At 36.1% G+C, this 23782-nt stretch overlaps 4 protein-coding genes and 1 long non-coding RNA gene across 5 annotated transcripts; 2 read left to right on the forward strand and 3 right to left on the reverse strand.

Moving 5' to 3' along the window:
* The first annotated feature begins 38 nt into the window (after positions 1–38).
* Positions 39–4090, forward strand: LOC108274126 (calcium-binding and coiled-coil domain-containing protein 2). The gene is made up of 10 exons (XM_053684991.1): positions 39–138; positions 565–752; positions 1800–1902; positions 2199–2347; positions 2591–2716; positions 2799–2936; positions 3019–3134; positions 3246–3315; positions 3411–3566; positions 3685–4090. The coding sequence occupies exons 1-10, from the start codon at positions 54–56 to the stop codon at positions 3853–3855; spliced, it is 1302 nt and encodes a 433-aa protein (XP_053540966.1). The 5' UTR covers positions 39–53; the 3' UTR covers positions 3856–4090.
* Positions 4091–6854: 2764 nt separating this feature from the next.
* snf8 (SNF8 subunit of ESCRT-II) lies at positions 6855–9059 on the reverse strand. The gene is given in 8 exon segments (NM_001200954.1): positions 6855–7163; positions 7257–7331; positions 7419–7560; positions 7865–7937; positions 8091–8195; positions 8316–8454; positions 8585–8635; positions 8746–9059. Coding segments are annotated over 8 exon segments (777 nt in total). The 5' UTR covers positions 8800–9059; the 3' UTR covers positions 6855–7025.
* Positions 9060–10270: 1211 nt separating this feature from the next.
* Positions 10271–10792, reverse strand: LOC108273561 (uncharacterized). Its single transcript, XR_001814317.3, has 3 exons — positions 10710–10792; positions 10486–10581; positions 10271–10360 (listed from the first exon to the last, which is right to left on the reverse strand). It is a non-coding gene; the product is annotated as an uncharacterized LOC108273561 (long non-coding RNA).
* A 4212-nt stretch (positions 10793–15004) lies between these two features.
* msl1b (MSL complex subunit 1b) lies at positions 15005–18646 on the forward strand. Its single transcript, XM_017483218.3, has 8 exons — positions 15005–16331; positions 16470–16663; positions 16780–17084; positions 17178–17242; positions 17375–17442; positions 17578–17705; positions 17822–17894; positions 18031–18646. Exons 1-8 carry the CDS (start codon positions 15684–15686, stop codon positions 18119–18121), a joined length of 1572 nt encoding a protein of 523 aa, XP_017338707.1. The 5' UTR covers positions 15005–15683; the 3' UTR covers positions 18122–18646.
* Positions 18647–19529: 883 nt separating this feature from the next.
* On the reverse strand, positions 19530–22968 carry chmp2a (charged multivesicular body protein 2A). The gene is made up of 6 exons (NM_001201178.1): positions 22921–22968; positions 22045–22212; positions 21783–21962; positions 20474–20604; positions 20322–20383; positions 19530–20224 (listed from the first exon to the last, which is right to left on the reverse strand). The coding sequence occupies exons 2-6, from the start codon at positions 22210–22212 to the stop codon at positions 20103–20105; spliced, it is 663 nt and encodes a 220-aa protein (NP_001188107.1). The 5' UTR covers positions 22921–22968; the 3' UTR covers positions 19530–20102.
* Positions 22969–23782: the final 814 nt, after the last annotated feature.

The following is a 23782-nucleotide window of genomic DNA, read 5'->3' on the forward strand; positions in this document are numbered from 1 at the left end:
AAAAAAAAAAAAGTATATGAGTGACTGTATATTATTGAACTTCATTTCCCACAATGCATGGCTTCTTCTCGATAAACACACACACCCCTACACACCGATCAGTCAGGAAGTCCAGAGCTGAGTCGCCACAAGGATCAGGTAACAAGGTCTCTTTGTGAAGTTTACTTTTCCATTTCGGTCAACAAATGCGTGAAACAAATTATTCACTAGGTACTAGTCATAGTGTGACTGTTTTTACTTTCCTTTTTTTCCCTTCTTTGAGATATGACTCGTTTGAACTGTTTGATTACAGGCCATAGTCGTGTTTACATACTTTAAAAGTTTAACCAAAATCCTACTAGGCTTATTTAAAATGGTCTATTTTAAGACGACGAGTAATTAGTGAAGTCTTTAGTACCGCTTATTTGCAAAAGAAGAACTTTTATTTCGTTCTAAGTGAAAGTGAAACTGTTCAAGTTGTATACTTTCGTTTTTAAGCGTATCTGGCTTTATTTATTTTTTATTATTATTATTAACTAAAGTCAGTTTCTATACATGCTAAACAGATGTTATGTATCGTGACAGGTTGTGTCTTTTTTCCCCCCAAGCTGAAAATGAGCGAGAGCGCAGAGGACATGGAGTCCTCCAGATATTCTCAGGTGGTGTTTGTTGATATTCCTCGCTCCTATCCACTCCACGCTGATGTGATCTGCTGTTACAGGTTGACTGGAGACCTGATACCCAGCGCAAAAGACTGGATAGGCATATACAAGGTGGAGTCTTGTAGTTTAGGAGTTTCTTCATGCTTTCTTGAAAGATTTGTTTATGTTCTCTATAAATCTAGCAACACAAACTTTCAGGGAGGGGTGCAAAAAGTACAGGAGAATTATACTTAAGTGAATGTATAGATAATGTTTTAAGAGCTTGCTTAATTAAAAGTGGAAGCATCCAGCAATAAATAATAATAATAAAAAAGTCCACATACTTAAGTATTAAAAAGTAAGGGTTTGACTGAAATTCAGTAGTCAAGTTTTCATGTAAAACATTTACTGCTTATTTAAAACTGCTAGAAGTCAAGCAACTATGCTGTTTTAGCTGTAAACATTACTCATTCTCTGTTAGTTTGCTGGTCATATGCATAACTACCACATTGTCCTTTCCTACTGAAATAAACAGAACTAATGTAGCATGTAAATAACCAGTATTTAGCATGAGCTAGAATTTTCTTAGGGGCTGGAATTGTGCTAGTGTAACATGGCATTAGCACAGAAAATAGGTTTAGTTATATATTCAACTAAAGGAGACGCCTCATTTTATACAGGTCTTCGCTTACTCCTGCAAAGTTCCACACATCTTGTGTTTTATCCATGTTCAGGCAAACATGGTTAGCTATAGCATTGTGTAGCATGAGAAGGACACTGCAAATGTCAAATTGGCTTGATGTAGTTGATTGGATGCTATAAACTGAAATGTAAATAAAATGTGGGGAAGTCCATTTGATAGCTGTATAATACACAGTCAGTGTCTAGATAAGAGAAGTAGAGACCTTTTGAGATTTGTAACAAGTATTTTTAAGGTCTAAATAAAAGTGTAAAGGGAAGTAGAAAGCATATTTTTTCCCTTGGAAATATAGATATTGTAAGTGTACAAGTATTCAATTTAAATAACACTCATGTAAAGTAAACATACCCTAAAATAATAGTTTAGTATAATACTGCGGTATAATTACTCAATTATTTTCCACCCCTGCTATTAGGATTGCAGTGTTTGTAGACAACAAACTGGCTAATATCAGTATTCTCTACACTATCTGTGTCTAGGTTGGCTGGGATTCAGTACAGAAATATTCTTGTTATCAATGGGTGAAGCCTTGTTTGGACTATAAAGGACTTGATCCCCTTAATCACCAAATTGTCTTTGAGGGTAAGTGGGCAGAAGTTTAATGTTGAGCTTTATCTGTGATAAGTGTAAGTACAAGCAGTCATCATTTGTCCTTTACACGTGCTCAGGGATCGAAACTTTGAGGCTTTGTGATGTGTTGAGTATCTCAACATCAGCCCAGTTACCTGCCATCAACTATGCTGTTAGCATTTAGTGTATTAGAGCCGGTGGCAGAGTGGGGAACAACAAAATATTTACATGATTGCATAAGTGGTGAGTCATTCTTAGAGCACTCACAGCCGAGGTGCTTTTGTGTTCATTATTGTATTTTGCTTTAGAATACTACCTCCCTAAAGATGATGGTGAGTTTTATCAGTTCTGCTATCTGGACAGCAGTGGTCAAGTGCGAGGAGCGAGCACACCATTCTGCTTCCAAGACCCAGCAGAAACAAGTGCAGACTGCAGCCTTTTAGTGATCTCAACACAGGTACATATGTTACACCTACCTACCTTTTCTGACAGCACCTTGTTATGTGTACTGTATTTTCTTTTTTAATGTATATAGATGTAGATATCTAATTCCTACATTTCTCTATTATTACTGAATTTAGCCTTTTACATTATGCCGTTCCTTTTGTATTCCTTTTTCAAATGACATTCATGTTCTTATTGAGGTGTGAAAACTAGGCACTTGGCAATCATTAAGAATAGTGTGTGATTGTGGGTACAGGAGCAAGTGGAGCAGATGGAGAAGGAAAAAGAGGCCATACTGACTGAAATGGAACAATTAAAAGACGAGAAAGCAATTTTAAAAAATGAGCTGGAAGAAAGACTGCGAGAGATTCACCGTCTCAGGGTTGGTTCTACACCCTCTATTTGTACCAATGTATGTTGTAAATCAAACCCAAAGCTGTCACTAACAGTTTTATATCCTCTAGATGTACATTGATAAGCTGAAGTCTAATAGTACAGGTGAAACATTTCCACTAAAAGAGCAGCCTGAAAGTCCGGCACAGGGTACCCTAGAGCAGCCATTTCTCTCTGACACTGTGGCAGAAACCAAACCGGAGCAAGAGGTGCCAGCAAACACACTTACAGTCATGACAAATATTGATTTTAAATTGACATCTTTCAAGAGCATACCATATTCTTCTGCAGTCACTGACCCCTGTCAATGAAAAGTATGAGAAAGCATTGCTGAAGATTACTATGCTGAAGCAGGAGAAAGCACTGCTCGAAGAACAGGTCAAGGAGAAGGATGCAGAGCTTTCAGAGTGAGTCTTTACCGTCATCACACCCCATACTGAACCATTTAAAATCAATAAACAGTTAAATTATTTTTGAATGCTTTCTTGGAAAGTAATCTTTGCTCCATATTCATGCAGGCTGAGGCCTAGGGCCAAAAAGGCAGAGCAGGACTATAACAGATTACAGGATCAGTTCCAACTTCAACAGGTGTGAACAAATTAAGTTTACTCAACAGAAGTTTTGGTACAGAAGACACCAAAATAGCACTATTTCTTGTATGTTTTTTTCCTCTCCTACTTAAGGTTGATATGCAAAATATGCATAAGGAGAATGAAAGATTGTATGCTGAAAACAAGGGAAATAATTTGGAGCTGGAGAAACTGCAGGAAGAAAACAAGGCCTTACAAGCAAGTTTGTCCAAGCAAGGGCCCACTGAGGGGGACAAAAGTGACACGAAGGTACTGAAAATTAGTGTTTTTAAAAATGATGTAATGGATGTATTGATTAATTATGCCTGTATTTGTTTCAAAATTAATCTCAGCATATACGGAACCTGTGAAATTCTCTTCCATGTAGATGCAGATTCTGAAACTGACTGCTGAGCTTACAGAAGTCCGAGGGGCACTGCGCAAAGAGATCCAAAACAGAAATGAGACTATTAAACATGCAGAAAAAGCCAAGCTAGAGATCAAAGAATTTAAGATGGAGCTTGAGAAAAGGACTGTGACTGAGGAAAGTGTTTATTAAAATTGCTTTAATATCAGTCTCTCTTCTTTTCAATCAAATGTTTTTAAAATGCATTCGGTGTTACAGTGTACTCAGGAAGCTCAGGTAAGTTTTGGACACACCTTTTTCTAATCTCTAGAATATGTATTGTCATTTCAGATGGAGTTTGCTGAAGCTCGTAGGAGACTCAGCGAACAGGCAAACATTGCAGAGGTGGCACAATTAGAAAAAGAAAAGCTGTCTGAGGAAAACAAGGTGATTTCCTGTTGGGTTAAATCAAAATAACCACCAATGCTCTCTGTAGTTGTGTGCACAGTGTGAGTCTGTATAGTTTTATACAAGTTGACAGGTTTTTTTTTTTTTTTTTTTTTTTTTTTTTTTAATCTGTGTTTGCCAGAAACTCAAAGATGACATAGAAAGGTTACAGAAGATGATATATGAGCTCTCCTCAGGACAAAATGTGAGCAACACTCAGCAGCAACAAACTCCTCTCAGTCCAGTACCTGTGTCTCCCGTCAGCCCCCAGCAGCAACCACAGTCAGACTCATATTACTATGAGAGCATCTTTGAAACTTTTGGTGGGTTCTTGTAATAAAAAAATTTAAAAAATCAAATACAATAAAAAAAAAATCTAAATCAAATACAGACATGCTGAAAAATATATTTGGCCTCAATTAATTGACATTTTAGGAACAAATGTATACTTTTTTGTGAAAATTTTATTTTCTTGTTTGTTTGTTTTTCCAGGAAATCCCACTAATGTAGGAAGCAAGGTAATGTATATATACCCAAGTACATACATTGTACATTCTTTCAGATTATTTCTTAGCAAACCATTAATTTTGCATAAAAATAATCATTAAAAGTATTTGTCCTAACTCTGCTTTATAAATAGGCAAAGGTGTGCCGTCATTGCCAAGAGATCTTTCCAGATCTCACTGAAGAGGACCTGGTGATACATGAGCAGTCCCACAAGGTGTGCCCTTTCTGCACACTCATCTGTGATGACTGTGGACAACAGGAGTTTGAAGACCACGTCTACAGCCATGAGGAATAGACATATCACCTATATTCTCTTATATTTGCATTTATAACCTAGACATTGCACAATACATGATTTAATATTTCAAAACTTTTCTGACTACTCTAAACTTTTACTGTAATTTTTATCTTGTCTTTTGAAGCTGTACAAGGTATAATAAAATGTATAGTATACTCTTAGAAACGGCTTCCTCCAAGGTTCTTGGCACACAGACCTGGAGACCTTACTTGAGTCTGTACCCCATTTAAAAATAAACTGAACAAATGCACAGCATTTGTTTATACAGAATTAGCACTGGTTTGTGCCATAAAAACTGGCTCATATTATGAGAGATTTCTAGCGATGATATTTAAGTATAACTCTTTGGCCAAGTTGTTACAGCAATTAACTCTATGATTTTTGCTGTACAAAAATAGGCTGTCTGATTTACATATAACATATTGTGATCAGCTCCTCATGTTTGTTTATGTTTATATATATATATATATATATATATATATATATATATATATATATATATATATATATATATATATATATATATATATATATATATATATAAATAAATATATATATATATATAAATAAATATATATATATATATAAATAAATATATATAGATATATAAATAAATATAGATATATATATATATAAAAATATAAATATATATATAAATATATAAATATATATATATATATATATAAATATATAAATATATATATATATATATATATATATATATAAATATATATATATATATATATATATATATAAATATATATATATATATAAATATATATATATATATATATATAAATATATATATATATATATATAAATATATATATATATATATATATAAATATATATATAAATATATATATATATATAAATATATATATATATATAAATATATATATATATATATATATATATATATATGACACTTTAATAACTCAAAAACTAAACCATCAAAACCTAGGTTTTTGGTACAAATCTATACAAACAAATGACAAATTTTATTTAGTTTCTTTTTGTGAGAAGCCTGATTTACAGAGTTTGGGCCACAAAAATAGACATTTAATGTGCACACAACACAATATGACATTAAACAGGGGTTCACGCCCAGAACAATATTGGGGGCAGTATTACTACACCCCTGGTAAATGGTTCTACTTAAATTATTATCTGATAGGGAGACACTGTTGTAGGGTTCTAAACAGAACCTTTAAATGTTTTAGATTTAACCGAGGACCATTTAGGGTTCTAGATTTTACCTATAGCAGTGGAACATCTGTACTCAAATTGTGATTTTAGAAATGTCTCGTGTTTCGGGTTTTTTTTCCATACATCACACACCTGTGACAAATGAAAATACTGAAGTTGTTTAGAAATAGACAGAGAAAACGTTTCTAGAAAAACATTTACAAAAAGCAAATCTAGTCAAGTGATATAATTAACCACAGATTTGTAAAACCTATAAAGATTAATTGTAAAAATGTCTCAACATCTTTAAAGTCAGTAAATAAAGTCATTTCATAAAGGAGGGCCTTTTTAAGAAAAAGTATTCAACAGTGAAACCAAAAAGCAGAAAACCTAAAAACAAACAAAAAAAATCCCAGCTGCTGAATTTGGACCAGGTTGGAGATCATGATTTAATAAACGCTACTCAAGCAATAGTGCAGAAAATAGTAGCATGTCACTCATTGCAATTAAATAAGGTTCTCTTGCAGCTTTCCCTTTAGTTATTTAAGCTTTTTATTTTTTTTTTATTTTTATAAATGTCTTACTCTCCAGTGCTATTATGAGTGAAATGATGTGTCTTAGAGGACAAACACTTAGTGAAAATAGTGTGATACAGTTATCCTACAGCTTAAACATTGAGTGCATTGGTCTGGAGATATTTAAACAAGTTAAAAGTTATATAGTATATAAAGAGATATGCTTGAGGTCTGGGATAAAAACATACTGTAATATCCTTACAGAAAATAAATGCTTTTATTAGGATAACTATTCTTTCACTTGAATTTCACATGTATGTATGAAAGAAGCGTCCAACAGGATTTCAATTCTTCAAATTCCAATATTCAACTTGGATAAAAGCTTTACTTCCACCAAATTCTCAGCATATAGTGAAACATAGTTCTTGTCATGGTGTCATCTGATTCTCTTCCTCAGGAGTGACATCACGAGAAGATAGTTCAGAGAAGAGGGCAGGCAGCCAGTATTGTGGTTCTCCTGCAGCCTGGGTATCCAACCATGCCAGCCCTTCTTTCAGCAGGTCGTCCTGAAACCGGGGGGGGGACCATATCATACCTTCAGTATGTTCCTAAAGTCTCTTGTCTCACCTAAACATTAGGTCTGCTTCTGGAATACTTACAAGTACATGGCAAGCACGTTCTTTCTCCCACTTAAGGTTGTCCTTGATCTCGCTTACTGTTACATAACCCTTTTTCTGCAAAAGAAGTATAGTTTTTTGTATAAATCAGCAAAGCTGAGCATGAATGAATGAGCCATTGTCTTTGTTTTCAACACTGTTTACCTCAGCCAGCTGAAGAACAACAGTGTGATCCATATTAAGCTCAGCTGGAACTGACTGGACTAAATAAGAACCTCCAACAGGAATCATCCCAAAGCCGTTTCCCATTGCCTTAAGCTTTTTGATGGCTCGTACTAAATCATCTCTGGTGACAAAAATGAGTTGGCACAGTTGAAAGTTGTACAGAAATGAAAAACAAAATTGTCAAAATACTATTATGTATAAGTTCTCTACCGTCTCAGTTTAAGAGACATGCCAAACTGCCTGTAGTATGTAAATAGTGTACTTTAGTAAATGACCAGCAGTTTGTTTGCACACTTGGTACTGGATATAAACTCTGGTGGCTGACTCCAAGACAAGGTAAATCCAAGGTCTTACAGAAGTGAATTCACCAATCTGTTACTGATGGGCATGTTGTAGTATAGGGAAAGCAAATCAAAATTACTCACTGACTCACATCTTGTGCAAACTTCCCTCTTCCCTTTAATACACGCTGATGAAGTTCATCCAGTGTAATTAGTCCTATTAAAAGACAATTTTATGTTACCTAACAGGTGTATTCTTTGTTCATTTGTAAGCAAAGAACAAGAAACATATTGGAAATTGTTTCCAAAAGAACACAAATCCAATATGTTCTTTAAGATAACAGGTACTTGAAATCCAGGTTGAACTCACCGCCATTTCTGTGCTTTAGAGCTAGACAGACTTCAATTATCTGCACTCCAAGCTCATAATAGAAGTCTCCAACTCCGAGCATCTCAGACCAAAATCCTTTACCAGCTGTTTTGTATGACAAAAATAAGCACAGAAAAAATGGAAAGATTCAGCATATTGAATAGACGGATGTACTTTACATCTTGCTTATATAACCGCATTGAGAAGATCATTTGTGTTACTTACATGCCAGGGGATCCACTCCTATTGTGGCACACATTTCTTGAAACTGCACCCTGAACTGTGAACTCTTTCTTATCTCTTGCTTGTGTTTGCTAGCAAACTCTTCCAAATGTGTTTTGAAAGTTTCTAACTGCTTAGACATCTACAGAAAAAGGAGAATGTCAAAATACATAGTGGGGTCCAATATACAGCCTACTGACACACAGTATTTCTTAGATTATGTTTGACTGTTTACAAAAACAAAACAAAACAAGTAGGCATCAAGTCCTTACCTGTGCAATCTGATCTTCAGCCAAGACTGTACCTCTCTCTTTGTACTTGGCCTACAACACATACATAGTGCATAAAATCACAAAATAAATCCTAAATGATCCAATTTCATCATACTGACACAAAGATGTCACAAATCGCTTAAATCTGTCCTACAGCTTACCTCTGCAAGTTTCTTCTTAGCGATAGCCCCTGCTCCAACTCCTCTTCTGTGCATGTTGCTGTATTATTGTTCAACTATTTTACAGCTCGATTAGTTGATTTCGGTTTAGCTGTCAAATATCTGATTAAACAGACTCGTACAACATACAATAGGACAAAAAAAGGAAAACAAGTACTTTCCCCAAATATAGCATTACTGGATCAGCTTCATATAAGAAAAAAAACACACTCTTCCTCTATTATTATATTTTAATATTCCGTTTATTACTCTTTAAGGAAGTATACGATTGAGGAAGAAGAAATGACTTTTCTTCTACTATGACGGCTACCGAACAACCACCATCTTCATACCGCCACCTACTGGCCAGCTGTGCAATCAAGTAATGATTCTCCTATCTGAGAAGTTCCTTTTTTGTAAGTATATTTTATTTAAGCGGTTGAATTCTCCAATCTGATTGGTCAGAAGATATGTATTATTTTCGTATAACAGCAAGGATCGGACAGTAGTTCCGGCTGTAACTTAAACGATAGGTTAATATTAATGCGCTCATTCTAATGCGTTATAGGTTTCTATAGTAACAGCTCATTCACGGGGATTTGTACGGCGGACGCGCCAGACTGTAATAAAAACCCGGATTTAAAAACGTGTTGTTTAACAAAGTAAAACATATCACCGTCGATGTGGTGACGTTTTTGTTAGGAGACATTTATTTAACATTTATGGATGGAGTCTCGGTTGCGCTTTCCTGTTTCTTGGTAGTTTTGTTTTCTTGGTTAAAAGGTTTCTATGAACAAATATGGACAAACATTTTGTTTGTTTTGCTCCGTCAACGAAAATAGTTCCCAAAGAAGCCACAGCTGGATATATCTTTGCGCGATGATGATATTTATTTGTCTTGTCATCTAAAGAGCTGATTAACAATATTAAAATGTTAAAAGGACAAAGTGTGCACTAATATGTGTGAGAATACAATTTAAGACTAAATATGTTTTGATTTCAAATTATGCTTTTATTATAGAAGTGTGGAAGTCATACTTTAAATCATGAGTCAATTAGAAATATTTTAAGGTATGACAAGGATTTTATTTGCTTGAATTAGAACTGGATTCCGTCTGCTCTCCACTGGTCTGTCAGCAACATGTCCTACAGAACACTCAGGACTCCTGTTAGACAGAACAACCAAGGTTTATTTTAATGCATTTCATTTAAATATTTGGTTCATCTCACCAAAATATTGGTGTTAACATTTTTGTACCTACCTTTTTGTCAGGAAAAAACTTAATTGGATCCATCAACTTTGCTGTGAAGCCATAGATCAAATTTCTTCTTTATAAGATCTTTGCAGACATTTTCTGAGTCTTCAGGCATCACGCTTGGCCTACAGAAAAGACATAAATAATGCCATCATTTATATTTCAATCACTTCCAGAATAATGCAATGACAAAATTAGGACATGATAAATATCCTCATACATACTCGCTCCTTTTCTCTCTTTGATTTAGCAGATAGTTTACAAAGTTCTGCTGCACCATGGCGTCCATTATTTTACTGATATCACTTGCAAGAGTGGATTCAGCATAGCGGCGCACCAGGATTTGGTCATCATCTGCTGAACTATTTGTGGCACATAATAATAATACAATTTCTGGATTTCTTTGTTGAGTAATTATTTGCAAAGAACAAAGTAATAGTCTATCAGAAAACTTTTATCTTGGAAAAAAGGAATGTCTTTGTCTTACCTGTCATCAACTGATCGTGCACTGACTGCAAGCATACCACCCAAGCCCAGGAAAATCAGTGCAAACAGTTGTATCTTCATCTTCATCTAACACAGACTGACAATCAGATCAACATTAGGCATTTACATATACAGATTAATGATAGCATATTTTTTAACTCGTACTTATTCTGTCAAAATCAAATGGTGTATATTTTTGCTGAAGGAACATGTGTTGAGGCCTACCTTATGCGGCTATGGTGCTGTAGCAGTGATGGAATAAAAGAGTTGGCTGCTTTAGAAGCAGCTGCAGTAGCCTTTTATACATTCCAAATGCTATAACCTCTGGAAAAATAATTTAGTTCCACATCATTAAAATAATTAAGTATGTGAGAAGTATGAATGTGTAAATACTGATAAGCTTGTTTCTGACGTATTTACTCTGTTGAGTAAACGCATAAAAAGCTGAACTGTAAATGGAAGTCTGTTCACTTTGCATTGTAGAAAATGATCATTTAGTCCAACATTTCCAAAGGTGAAATGGTCATTAAACCGTTCATGCAACATAAAGCCCATAATGCATTAATTGCACGATAGAACTTATCTGGTTAATGACTGAAGTTAAAAGCACAGCATTCATAAGAGTATTTACACAAGAAATTTGATATTCATAAAATCCCTTAAATTTGGAAAAAGTTCATGTCCTACTTGTGCTCCAGAGTGTGTGTAAATGTATGCACAACATATCCTCATGCTAGATCAAGAATTGGACTAAGAATTCCACTGAGAATATTTTGTTTTATGTTATATGCATTAATAAAGGAATATGAAAAATAAAGAAACACAAAGCCATAAACAAAGACAAATATATAAAACAAGTCATTCAATTATGACAATAGAAATGTTGCTGTATAAAAGGATAACAGGCTGGTCTGTCTGCACATAGCCGTATGCCATAAAACAAATGTCCACATCGATGGGAAATTTAATTGTCGAGCTTAGGAAAAGGATGTTTAAGGCTGGTTTATAAAACGGTTCTGTTTGCTACAGCAGCTTCTTTTAATGCTGTGCAACACTTCAGATGTCAGCCGAGATGCATAAAACAATTTTACCGGTTACAGTTGCCCTGTGTGATGTGCTTGGTGTTCCTCCTGAATACAGCGTAGATCTTTTTTTTCTAATCCATTTTCATGTCACCCCATTTTTTTGTCACCTTGATTCCCACTTAACTTACCTTTTCTGTAATCTGTATCTAAAATTTTGACCTTTTCAGGTTACACTGTCACACTGATAAATATTTTTATTAGCATAAAGGTGAGTCTAAAATAACTCCCACTTCTGCCTTTCTGCTTTTTCATTAATTTTTTACTAGTCATTTTGTGTTTCCATCCCTCTGTACACTTGACCTTTTATGGAGTTTTGTGGGTGTCACTAAATGCGAATGAGCTGTGTTGAGAATGCGCTTTGCCCTTTACATGCATTTAAATAAGAAAGAAAATCAGCACTTTTACTAACAAAATCAGCACTTTTACTAACAAAATGTAGAAATTAGGCCCCTTGTGTGGAACTATTAGACATTTATATTTAAACCATTACATTTTCATCATGATCATTACATCATCATTTGAAAGCTAGACTCTGGGTATTGGTCTTGGCCTATCCTGAAAAGTCTGGCCTCAGTTATCTGAGTGAGCAATAATTTATATTTACTGTTGCACTGTATGCACAGTTGCTTAGTGGTTAGCACGTTTGCCTCACACCTCCAGAGTTGGCGTGACCCTATGTGTGCGGAGTTTGCATGTTCTCCCCATTATCGCTCACTCAGATGGCTGAGAGTATCCTCTGGGTATTCCGGTTTCCTCCCAGACATGCATATCTAAAGTGTCCGTAGTGTATGCATGGATGTTTGAATGTGTTTGTGATTGTGCCCTGCGATGGATTGGCACCCCGTCCAGGGAGTACCCCTCCCTGTGCCCGATGCTCTCTGGGATAAGCTTCAGGTTCCCCGCGATCCTGTAGGATATGCACTATAGAAAATGGATGGATGGATGTTGCACTGCACTGTAATGCCTACTGTGGGTTGTAATATGAAAAGCTTAATCAAAAACAACTTGTGCAGTTCCACAACACAAAAAAAACTAATGCATTGTGTAGTCAGATGATATTAATAAAAGGTGGCTGAATGTCTGTGAAGTCTAATAATGCTGGCTTTATGGTTTGATAGCTCGAGCAAAGTAGGCTACAGTTTTTGCTGTTAACAATTTCTAACAATTTGTAGGTTGGTTTCCCCACACTATCCAGTAATCGGTTCCCTTGCATTTCTTTTTCCTTTCCTAGCAAAGCAAAAATATGGACTTAATGTTCCCACCAAGAGCATCTCCCCAGAATCCTCCAAAAAAGCCATAACACCATCAAAACCTAGCATTGTCAACATAGTCCAACACTAATAATGGTTTAGGACCGGCATAAAGTTAATTTGACGTTGGACGTTCGATATTCGCAGATATGCGGAAATTAAGGGACCGTCTCTAAAGTTACATACGACATTGTTATACACGTTTCTAACTTCAATAGCATTTGAAGGGAATGACTTTCCCTTCAGTCTTTTAACCAACTGTAAAGTGTTCATCTAGGTGTCAGCAATGATGCACACATTTTAGATTTCTGATATTTAATCAAATAAACTATTAAATCACATTTAAATTTGACATGTATTTCATTACTGAATAAGATAAAATAAGATAAGATAAGATAACCTTTATTGATCCCACACTGGGGAAATTCCCTCGTTACTGCAGCTCAATTACACAAAAAACAGATAGGAAAGAATATACATTAAATAGGAATAGAATTGAAATAAAGTATCTAAAAATATATATATACAATAGGAATAGAAAAATAAGAATGAAATTAGTAAAAAAATTTTTTTAAAATAATGGTAATATGTACACAATGGACACCTCAATGTATGTGTATAATTTGAATATGTGCAGATGTGTAACACCTTGTTTATATACATGAGTGGATAAATGGATTATTAATAGAGGGCTGAACAACAAATAATAATAATGTGTGGATTGCTGATGCAAAAAAACTATTAGCAGTGCTACATTATGTTGTTGTTGCATTAAAGAGTCTGACTGCTGTAGGGATGAACGACCTGCGGTAGCGCTCTTTCTTGCATTGAGGGTGCAGCAGTCTGTTGCTGAAGGAGCTGCTCAGGGACCCCAGAATCTCATACAGGGGGTGAGAGGAATTGCTCCTGATAGACACCATCTTAGCTAACATCCTTCTCTCCCCCACCACCTATAAACTGTCCAGAGGGTAGACCAGGACAGAGCTAGCCCTCTTGACCAGTTTGTTGAGGCATTTCCTGTCCCTCTCTGTGCACCCAACTCCCCAGCAAACTACTGCATAGAAGATAGCAGATGCTACCACAGTGTCATAGAAAGTTTTAAGCAGGGTCCTGCACACACCAAAAGACCTCAGTCTCCTCAGCAGGTGGAGAGGACTTTGGCCCTTTTTGTACATGACATCTGAGTTTGTTGACCAGTCCAGTTTGTTGTTGAGGTGATCACCCAGGAATTTATATGTCTCCACCCTCTCGATATCAATACCCTGTATGCACACCTGTGTAGACCGGGTTGGCCTCCTGGCCTCCTACCATGTCCTTTGTCTTGCTGGCATTGAGGTAAAGGTGGTTTAATTCACACCAGTTGACAAAGTCAGCAATGACCTCCCGGAATTCCTGATCGTTCTCCTCTGATACTCGTCCAACAATGACCGTATCATCAGAGAACTTCTGCATGTGGCAGCTGTTAGTATTATATCTGAAGTCTGCTGTGTACAGGGTGAAGAGAAATGGAGCGAGCACTGTACCCTGCAGTGTAAATATATATGTACATGTGTTTTATATATATATATATATATATATATATATATATATATATATATATATATATATATATATATATATATATATATATATATAATTTCATTAATAGGACATCTATTTTTTGAAGAAAACCATTCAATTCAGTACGGGTCATTTTGACCCCCTTTATGCATTTGTGAAGTTTTTTTTGGTTCAGGCATTGTAGGGTTAAATATAAAAAATCAGGTGTGAGTTATAGCGGACACCTAGTTGAACACTTTACAGATGGTTATATGACAGTAAGTCATTCCCTTCAAATGCTATTGAAGTTAGAAACGTTTATAACAATGTCGTATGTAACTTTAGAGACGGTCCCTTAATTTCGGCATATCTGCGAATATCGAACGTCCAACATCAAACCAACTTTATTCCAGTTGTTTTAGATTTTAGTCTCTGTAGGTCTTTTGAGGTCTGGTAAAAGAAAACAGGGGACATGTATAATTTTAATGATATAGTACAGTAAACACCCATAATGTACATTCTTAGTGTTGTCCCTTGATGTGAGACGTAAAACTACATTAAAACGTCATATTTCCCCCTCCCCAAATTGGCTAGCAGCCGAAATAGGCTGCTAAACTCCGCCTGCTAACTGTTGTAAACACGCCTCGACTGTGCGCATGCGCAGTGTTCGGTTTTTAAATCGAACGTATGAACAACATGGTGCTCAGGATCACGCCAGAAAATGGGGGATAGTAGTAAAAGTAAAGTATGCCATTATTGTAAACATTATTATTTTTTCCGCCAACGAGGATCGCGAGTGGAATAAACCGTGACAGTTCAACACCAACGTTAAATCGGAGCACTAAATTCAGTGGGTATTAACCCACAATCTGTTGGAAGTGATTGTTATTGTTTTTCACTCTCTTCAGTTAGCTAGCTATTAGCTAGCTAGCAGTTTAGCGGCACAGCAGCTAGTTGTCCGGTATTGCGGATCAAAATGGAGGCGAGTAACAGTTAGTCAAGCGCTGAATTTCTTCTGGAGCAAAACATTTTGCGCGTCTCGGTTTGTTATTGAAGAGTGATAGTCCTGTAGTGATTGTTTATGCATGGGAAGCGGATAGATTTTTAGCAACTAAGCTAATTAGCAAGCTTGCAGGGCTGTGTTCAGCAGCATCATGACGGATTTGCAGCGTTGTTTTCTGGTGGATTTAGGTGTGACGTTCCATTATTTGTATTTTACAGCGTGTCGTTTTGCTAAGGTTACGCCTGACTGATTAGTAAGATAAAGACGTTTAAAACTTGTTTAGATGTTGGAGCTATGGTTCATTCTGTAGCTTGTTTTCGTCATGAATATGCGGACTGAGTCCATCTCAAACGTGGGATTGCGCTCCGAATCGAAGAGTTTTTACTTGTCAAAAGGACACACGATTGGTGTCCCGAGAAATTCCCACACCTTGCTGACAGAAACGCATGACTCTGTTGGTATCACTCTCAAGGACGCGGGGCAGCGTTTTGTTAAATCAAGAAACCTGGCCAAGGATCTCGGTGGGAAAGCGGCTCGGCCTTTATTGCCGGTGGGACAAAACAAAGCTGGTGCTTCTGGGACCAGCTCTGAGAGCACAAACAAATCAGCGTCTCAAACCAAACCAATGGGGGGCGAAGGAACCCCTATTAAAAGCAAAACTCCACTTGGACAAACCAGTGCTACTGATAATAAAGCAGATTTTGTTTCAATGAATTCCCACAATTCCAGAGATTCTGGTGGCGAGGACAGCACAAAGGGGTTTGAAACTATGGGGGCTCACGGCGTGGCATCACACGAACACACAGAAGGTAAACGAAACAACATGAGGAAGACCTCAAGCCATCCCAGTTCACAAGCCAACTGTCTTCATCAGCTACTTTTGCTTCAGCTGGACCTGATCGAGCAACAGCAGCAGCAGCTGCAGTCTAAGGACAAGGAGATAGATGAGTTAAAAGCAGACAGAGACACGGTATGTGGTGGTTTTTATTTTTATTTATTAAGCTCATATACCCTGGCCTCTGAAAGTTAGAACAAGCATTTCATTAACGAGTTGTTTTTTGTTTGTTTTTTTTTGTTTGTTTTTTTTGGATGCAACTGTCTCACACAGCTTCTTGCACGGATCGAGAGGATGGAACGGCGTTTACAGTTGATGAGTAAGGAACCACGTGATAAGCGTCTCTTTCAGCCTTTAGAGAGATGGGTCCCAGACACTGATGACTTTTGGGATTCAGATGTAGGAGACAGCCCTCAGACCCCCACACCTAAAACCCCCTTTAGTCGAAGTAGCAAAGTGCAAAAGAGGTAAAAAAAACAAACAAAAAAAAACAACAACTTTTTTTTAAAAAGCCATGCCTTATGAGTGCCCTGTCATGTTTCACTTTGTAGGTTGATATTATTTGCCTTTATATTCTGTTTAGGAAATGTGGCTTCTTGGATTCCAAAATACAGAGGTCACAGGGCAAGTCTTCAAGGTTAACCCCCCAGAAGTCTGACACTCGTGCAGCCTCACCATGTCAGAGGGAGCTGCGAAACAAAGAGACCCCTGAGACAGCACCGGGGAGGTCATCGGGCCTGACAGAAACAACAGCAGATGCAGAAGAGAGCTGTGAAAATGAAGACCTTCCATACATGACGACAACAGAAATGTACCTGTGCTGCTGGCACCAACCTCCTGTCTCCCCCCTCTGTGAGGTATCCCCCAAGAAAGAGGACGATGTTGCCAGTAAGTGCTTCGGATGCAGTAATTTCCTTTATATTTCTGGACAAGTTGGTTGGTGGTGTTAAATAATTATGCATGCTTAAACCTTTTGCACAGTTCCATCCTGGCGGGAAAATAGCATCGAGCCTTTGAGGGACAATGATGCTTTAGATTTTTCAGAGGTGAGATAATGTCTTTTCTTTAGCCCCCCCCCCCATTGCATTGCCATTACAGTGCATACCAATCATGTTGGATCATAATTCCTAAACACATGTATCTGAAGGCAGTATCTGTTATTTGTCAATTAACTACAGAATCTTGAGGATGGGGTGTTTCTGAAACGCCACTCCAAGCTGGAGCTGGATGAGAAGAGAAGGAAAAGGTAAGGGTAGATCTGCAGTATGTATGAATTAACGTATAGATTTATATGCTTATTTATAGGATCCTAAGTAGTCTTACTTGTATTTTTAAATATGTATTCTCGGCATTGACTGGACTATTTTTTTCCTCACATCAGGTGGGACATTCAGAGGATACGGGAGCAGCGTATGCTTCAACGGCTGCAGCAGCGCATGGAAAAAAGAAAACTAAATATTCAGGAGAGTGAACCAGAGATTTCTTCATTTTACCCTGATTCTGATGATGGTATGTTCTGTGCTTTAGTTTGAAGCCTTCTAATATGTATGCTAGCATGTTTTCATTTGGTATTCTGTGTTTTCAGTGATTGCAAATGTTTTCTAAACAAAATTTTTCTCCTACAGTGGAGTCAGTTGTTATAACACCTTTTCTGCCAGTTGTGGCCTTTGGTCGTCCTTTACCCAAGCTGACTCCACAGTAAGTACCTCAAGTTCTATTAGCAGTTACAGAACTTTGTTTTTACAGTCTGATCTTGTTAAGTGCTATTGTTGCCTTAATGTAGTATTTGGATGGATGATTTTTTCCCCTCTCTTTTTTCCTCTCACTCCCTAAGGAATTTTGAGCTGCCGTGGCTTGATGAAAGAAGTCGGTGCCGTATAGAAAATCAGAAAAAACAAACTCCTCATAGGACCTGTCGGAAATAAGGCAATCTTGCACAAGTTGAGTGCACAAGCTGAATGTTGAATGCTGCAGGATACTTGATCAACTTGATGGATTTGTGTGGGTTTACAGTTAAACTGCAATAAAATGCCATTTGACATTGAGAAAATGGCTGTATTGCAGATCTATTTATGTTATTACTCTTTAGGACAAACCCATCATTAGAATGCCCTGTATTTTCTTTTTAAAACACATATTGTGTTTAGTCTCGATTGAGCTCTGTATAAAATAGTTCTGGTCCTGTTCTATTTTTATATAAATGGTATTATGGGGCATTGCTTCAAGCAATGCTTTCACCTTGTGGATATTGTGCATCTGATGCATATGTTGCATGCAACACCTAAAATGGTTATAGTCTGCATACAACAGACTTTTGAATTACACAGTGCTAAAATGTACACCTTCTATTAACATACACCATGAAAGAGGAATGGGGAGTACAAATTAAAACAGTGAGAATTAATGAAAGCCTAATGTCCTCAAAATCTGAATTAAAATTTTAGAATGCATGATTGACAAATTGTACTGAATTTCTATTCCATTAAAAACCTTTAACCATCAAAAATTTGAAGTTAAATAGCAAGTGTGCTTTTGTCTTGTAGCAAATATTTCAGAGTAGTCCATATTTGTGAGCTTATACTGAAGGTCTCTAGATCTTTAAAGTTGTTCAGCAGTCTAAAATGGCCTCTATTTATGCTTTCTCAAGTAGCTGTTTTTTTTTTGTTTTGTTTGAGTGTTAAGTTCAGTGTAGTTCACTGAAGCTAATTGTTTTACAAAAAATATATATATATATACAAAGACAATTCATTTTGTATTTGTCTTTCTTTCAGTATCTAAATTCACAAAATAGAGGTTTGTCATTTTCTGTAATTCTGCCTCATTTCATGATTGTACCCTGAAACATTTTTGGAACAATTCATTACTCTCTATATTTCAGTATACATAAATCTGCAACCACTACTATATGTCCTACTACTACTACTACTACTGTGAAATGACTTTAAAAAAGTTTGTTAGCAATTAATCAACAGTTCTGTATTAACTTTTTAGAAACAAGACTTTTTGAAATAGTGACTTTCAGCATAGTGATGGCCATACATCCCTATGAGTGAATTATTAGCTGGGTGTATTTTAAAACACTGCCTTGGTCAGAACATTTTCAGCCTCTTTGTTATATTGCATCATTACAGTGGAGTGTAACATTCAGTCATCGATTTGCTTTGAGTATATAATTATTTCAGTATGTGAAAAATATTTATTAAGAAAGAAAAACAAGGCAAAACATCTCCCTTTCATTTACCTATAGATAAATACATTACTAAAGTACACCAATCATTTGTTTGTCTAAACACTTTTCCCCCAATTAAATTTTTTTTTTATTTTTTTTTTTTAGAGAAATTAAGAATCAGTTTAGATCACTTTAGATACATAAAACCCAATGGGCCCATTACATCCGTGAAACATTTTGGAAACTGTAGCAAAAGGATTTTCTGATGGTGACCTCGAACCAGATCAAAGTTTAAACAAGGCTTGCAAGAATTATATTTCTGTAATAAAACCACAATGATATTACTGTGATGTGGCATATAAAATAACAGCTTTATTAATATTTATTTCACTAACTAAAGAACCGATTGTATAGATTTTGTTTGTTTCTTAAAGTACTTAGTGTTTATGCCTCAGCTAGTTCCAGCAAGGTGCTGAAAACTGTTTAAGGATCAAAATCTTCGTTTTGAGCACTGGTTTGGTAGCATAACATACAGCACAGTTACAGTAGAAAAAAAAAAGAATACAAGCATTCACATAAGAATGCCTAAAGCAAAGAGGGGGAAAAAAACAAGACACTGCATCCAAATACTGCAGTGTCAATCTGTCCTCTGATTTAATCTCTGAACACCATGTAAGCTGTTAGAAAACCTTATGCACATTTCCACCCTAAAGCCTTAACCCAAGGATGCGTCTCCCTCAGTCTCTCCTGAGGTTATTTAGTCTTTCCTCCAGGTCAGCATCTGCATCTGCCAAAGCTGGCTGTGGCTCGGCTTTCTTCCCAGCAGCAACTGAAAGATTCCCCCCAGTAGATGGCAGGTCTGTGTGAAAACACATAGACGTTTAAAATTACTGATTACAACTTACAGCTCGATATGTATATAATAATGATATACAGTTAGCGTGTAGTTTACATACTTGAAAGTTCATCTGAAAGATTCAGACCCAACTCATCCAGCACTTGGGAAACCACAGCGTCACTAAAAAGCAAAATAAAAGAAGGGTAATATAGCAATTTTATGCATGCAGATTCATACTTCAGTCAGTTCTTATAAAAGATATGATCCTACCTTTCCTCTTCATCATCCTCATCTCCCATTGCATCATCAATTGCATCATTCATCATTTCTTCCTTCATGTCCATAATTTCACTTTGGCGCTCAAACTCCATCATGATTTTCTGAATTTGTGGCAACTTTAACTGTGTTAAAGACATTTCAGTGATCTTAGTCAATTCTGAAAATATTAGGCTATATTCCAAAATACTTTATTTTGCATACTAGGGCCTGTCTCACAAAGCAGGTTTTGTTAAGTGGATACAATTGCAATAACAAATGCAATCACAGTCGATTCTAGCAAAGAGGAATGTTTTTTTTTTCCATTATAAAAAAAGTTAATTCTGCCACCTGGGTGGTCAGGGATAGTTGGGGTCTACCTCAAAAGTGTACAAGGAAATAGTCTGACTGGTGGCTGGAATGTGAGTGCAGTCTATAGCCCCAATCACTCTTGGGAATCCCATTTTAAATCATACCTCTGATAAGCAACTTAATTTTTGATAATTACCTGAAAAATGTAATGTGGACATGTTCTTTAAAAGTTATTTTGTACAGATGGTTACAACCACCTTGTAACGTGCTTATCTATGATTTTGATTTTGAGATTCTTGGTGTCAAAAATGTCATATGATTCATAGAAAAATCTTTTAGACTGAGAAAACAAATGAGAGCAATAGCAAGTAGAGTGGAATTAGCAATATCATGCCTTAAAAGCAGTTAAAGACCTGATACAAAATTCAGCATGTTACCATGTAATGCAGTAAAGTACAACCATTGTTGTAAGGCAGGAAATCCAGTGTAAGATCTAACATTTCAAGCTAAGCTCAGATAGCTAGGTAACCAATCAATCCTGCTTCATGAGATAGGCCTGGTGTGACGGTGAGGTTGTTTTGATAAGAATGTGTTGAAATAACAGTAAACACATGGAAATGTGTCATTTTACATTACATTATAGTCATATCAGGTTCTAAACTTAATATACATCATATCATACAATACTGTACTATGAAACATAACATCTGGCATTTTGTGTTTTTAATTCAGTTGTATAAAAATCTGTGTGTTTGGCATGTAATATGTATTAACTGAAATGTCAAAATTCTGCTTTACATATTAGTCACATTATACAACATCTGTAGATGTTTCACAGTTTGGTATTCCAGCATCAGGCCTCCAATTCTGGGCTGGTTTTCTTCATCCAAGTAGCTTCCAAATTTGGAATATGGTATATTCCAAATATGGAAGATACAAGTTTGGAAATCTAAATATACCTACATTCTTTAGAAAAGAGAAATCATGAATTTGTTTACTTGAGATTTCTAACCTGTCTGTTCATTGTGGCCATGGCTTTGGTGACTCCCTTCATGGCCTGTGCCATGCTGTTGTTTGATTTGAGGGTTTGGATTTTAAGACTGACTGCTTGGATATTGGCTCTCATCATGATGAACTTCTTTACATATCTCCTGGTGCGAACCAAGTCCTTAGCCATGATCTTAACAGCATCCTGGAACAATCAAGATGTATGAAATTATATATATATATATAGTACATCATGGTTAATTATGACAGTGTATTAATGTGACTACCATCTGTCCCTGTTTTGCCATTTTCTTAATATCAGCTATGATTTTCTTTTCCTGCTGTTCCATCCTTTGGCGTTCTCTGTCTAGCTCTCTCATGGCTCTGTTCAGTGCTCTCTGGTTCTGTCTTAGCATCTCCTCTGGGGTCTTTCTCCGCCCAAATAAGAACTCCATCTAATAATGAAACAAAATGACATAGGTCTAGTTTATCATTCAAAATCAACTAAATGACATTTCCGAAATCTGATTTAAATGAAGACAAACATCAGTCACTGGTGAGACCATGCCCAAGGTATTCTGGGTAATCACATGAGAACCCAGCCTAAAGAGTGACTCAGATTAGATCTCGTTCTGACGTCATTAAAAAAAAAAAAAAAAAACCTAAGCACACCCTCATGCGCACAAATGACAATACCGTGTATGCGTTCAAGGGTAGTATTAATTGGATAATTTGTCTGAATCAGATTTATTCCATCACATGTCGCACTCGAAGGATGGGTGCAACTCTACATCCAACATGTTAATCGAATAAAACGACCGTCTCACGGTATAAAACATAGTTCAATATAATTCATGGAGCAACTGCTATTTAGCGTGTATTTACATAATCAGCTAACATTAAGGACGAGAAATAGTTTCTGAATGAACGTGGCATTCATATTTTTAAATGTACTTTTTGTACAAATACTGGACTATCATGTAAACGAGTTAAAACTATTATAAATAAATGTCGAGTCTTACCAGTTCAGGTCAAATAGCTGGCAACTTAGATAAAAATAGAACTAGCCAGCAAATTGCTAGCAAACCTGCTAACGGTAAATAAGACATGAACTTGACGTAGAACGTGAAGCACTTAGAAAAATATATTACTTTAGAGTTTACCTTTATTCTTGTTGTTGTTTTCAGTCGTAATGTCCAGCAGACTGATACTTAACCTGTCAAACCAAAGGCCGGTTTCTCTTACAGTCCCTAAACTGCGAGTAATGGCTCGTTTGTTTTCCTTCTTTTACTTCCGCATGTAATCGGTTCCCATTACGTCATCGGATGTACGTAGAGTGGTTTAAAACTCCTTAGTGTTTATTGTCAAATTGCCTAATTTCCATAAAGAAGTCAAATTTCTCAGCACACAGTTCAGTTTCATATGTAACAACAAAGGCATACTATTAAAAAACAAATCACTTCCAAAGAGTGTCATGTTACTTTTAATGGACTCTAGTTCAGTAGGACTCAACACAGACGATTTTGATGTGAACATATTTATACTGATAATGTTGATGTTTTAAAACATCAATGTAGCAATAAGGTCACAATAAATGCTCTTTGCTCTGTTTCATTTGCTGCAGCAAGATTTCTTTGGTCTTCTTTGGTCTCATATTCGGCAAAAGTGTGGAAAATGCTAAATAAATGTTGTATCAATAACAAAATTAAGAAGGGTCTTACAAAATACTATTTTTGGAAAAAAGTTAAGGTGAACATTTCATATAAATGTGAATTTTGTGTATTGGAAAAATAAACAAGAGTACATTTGTTTTGTTATTTTATTCACTCAATATAATATTGGAAGGATTTAGAAACTTATATTAATAGAAGGCTGGGATGTGTGATAGAAATTTGTGTATTTGATGTGCTTTTTTATTTTCAGAATGACATTTTGGAATGTAAACAACAATACATTGTGCAGTTATTTATTTTATCACGTAGGCTAAATGCCATATACACAAGAAGAAAATGGGTCTTTGTGAAC

Source organism: Ictalurus punctatus, chromosome 13 (assembly GCF_001660625.3).
Source record: "Ictalurus punctatus breed USDA103 chromosome 13, Coco_2.0, whole genome shotgun sequence".
NCBI lineage: Eukaryota > Metazoa > Chordata > Actinopteri > Siluriformes > Ictaluridae > Ictalurus > Ictalurus punctatus.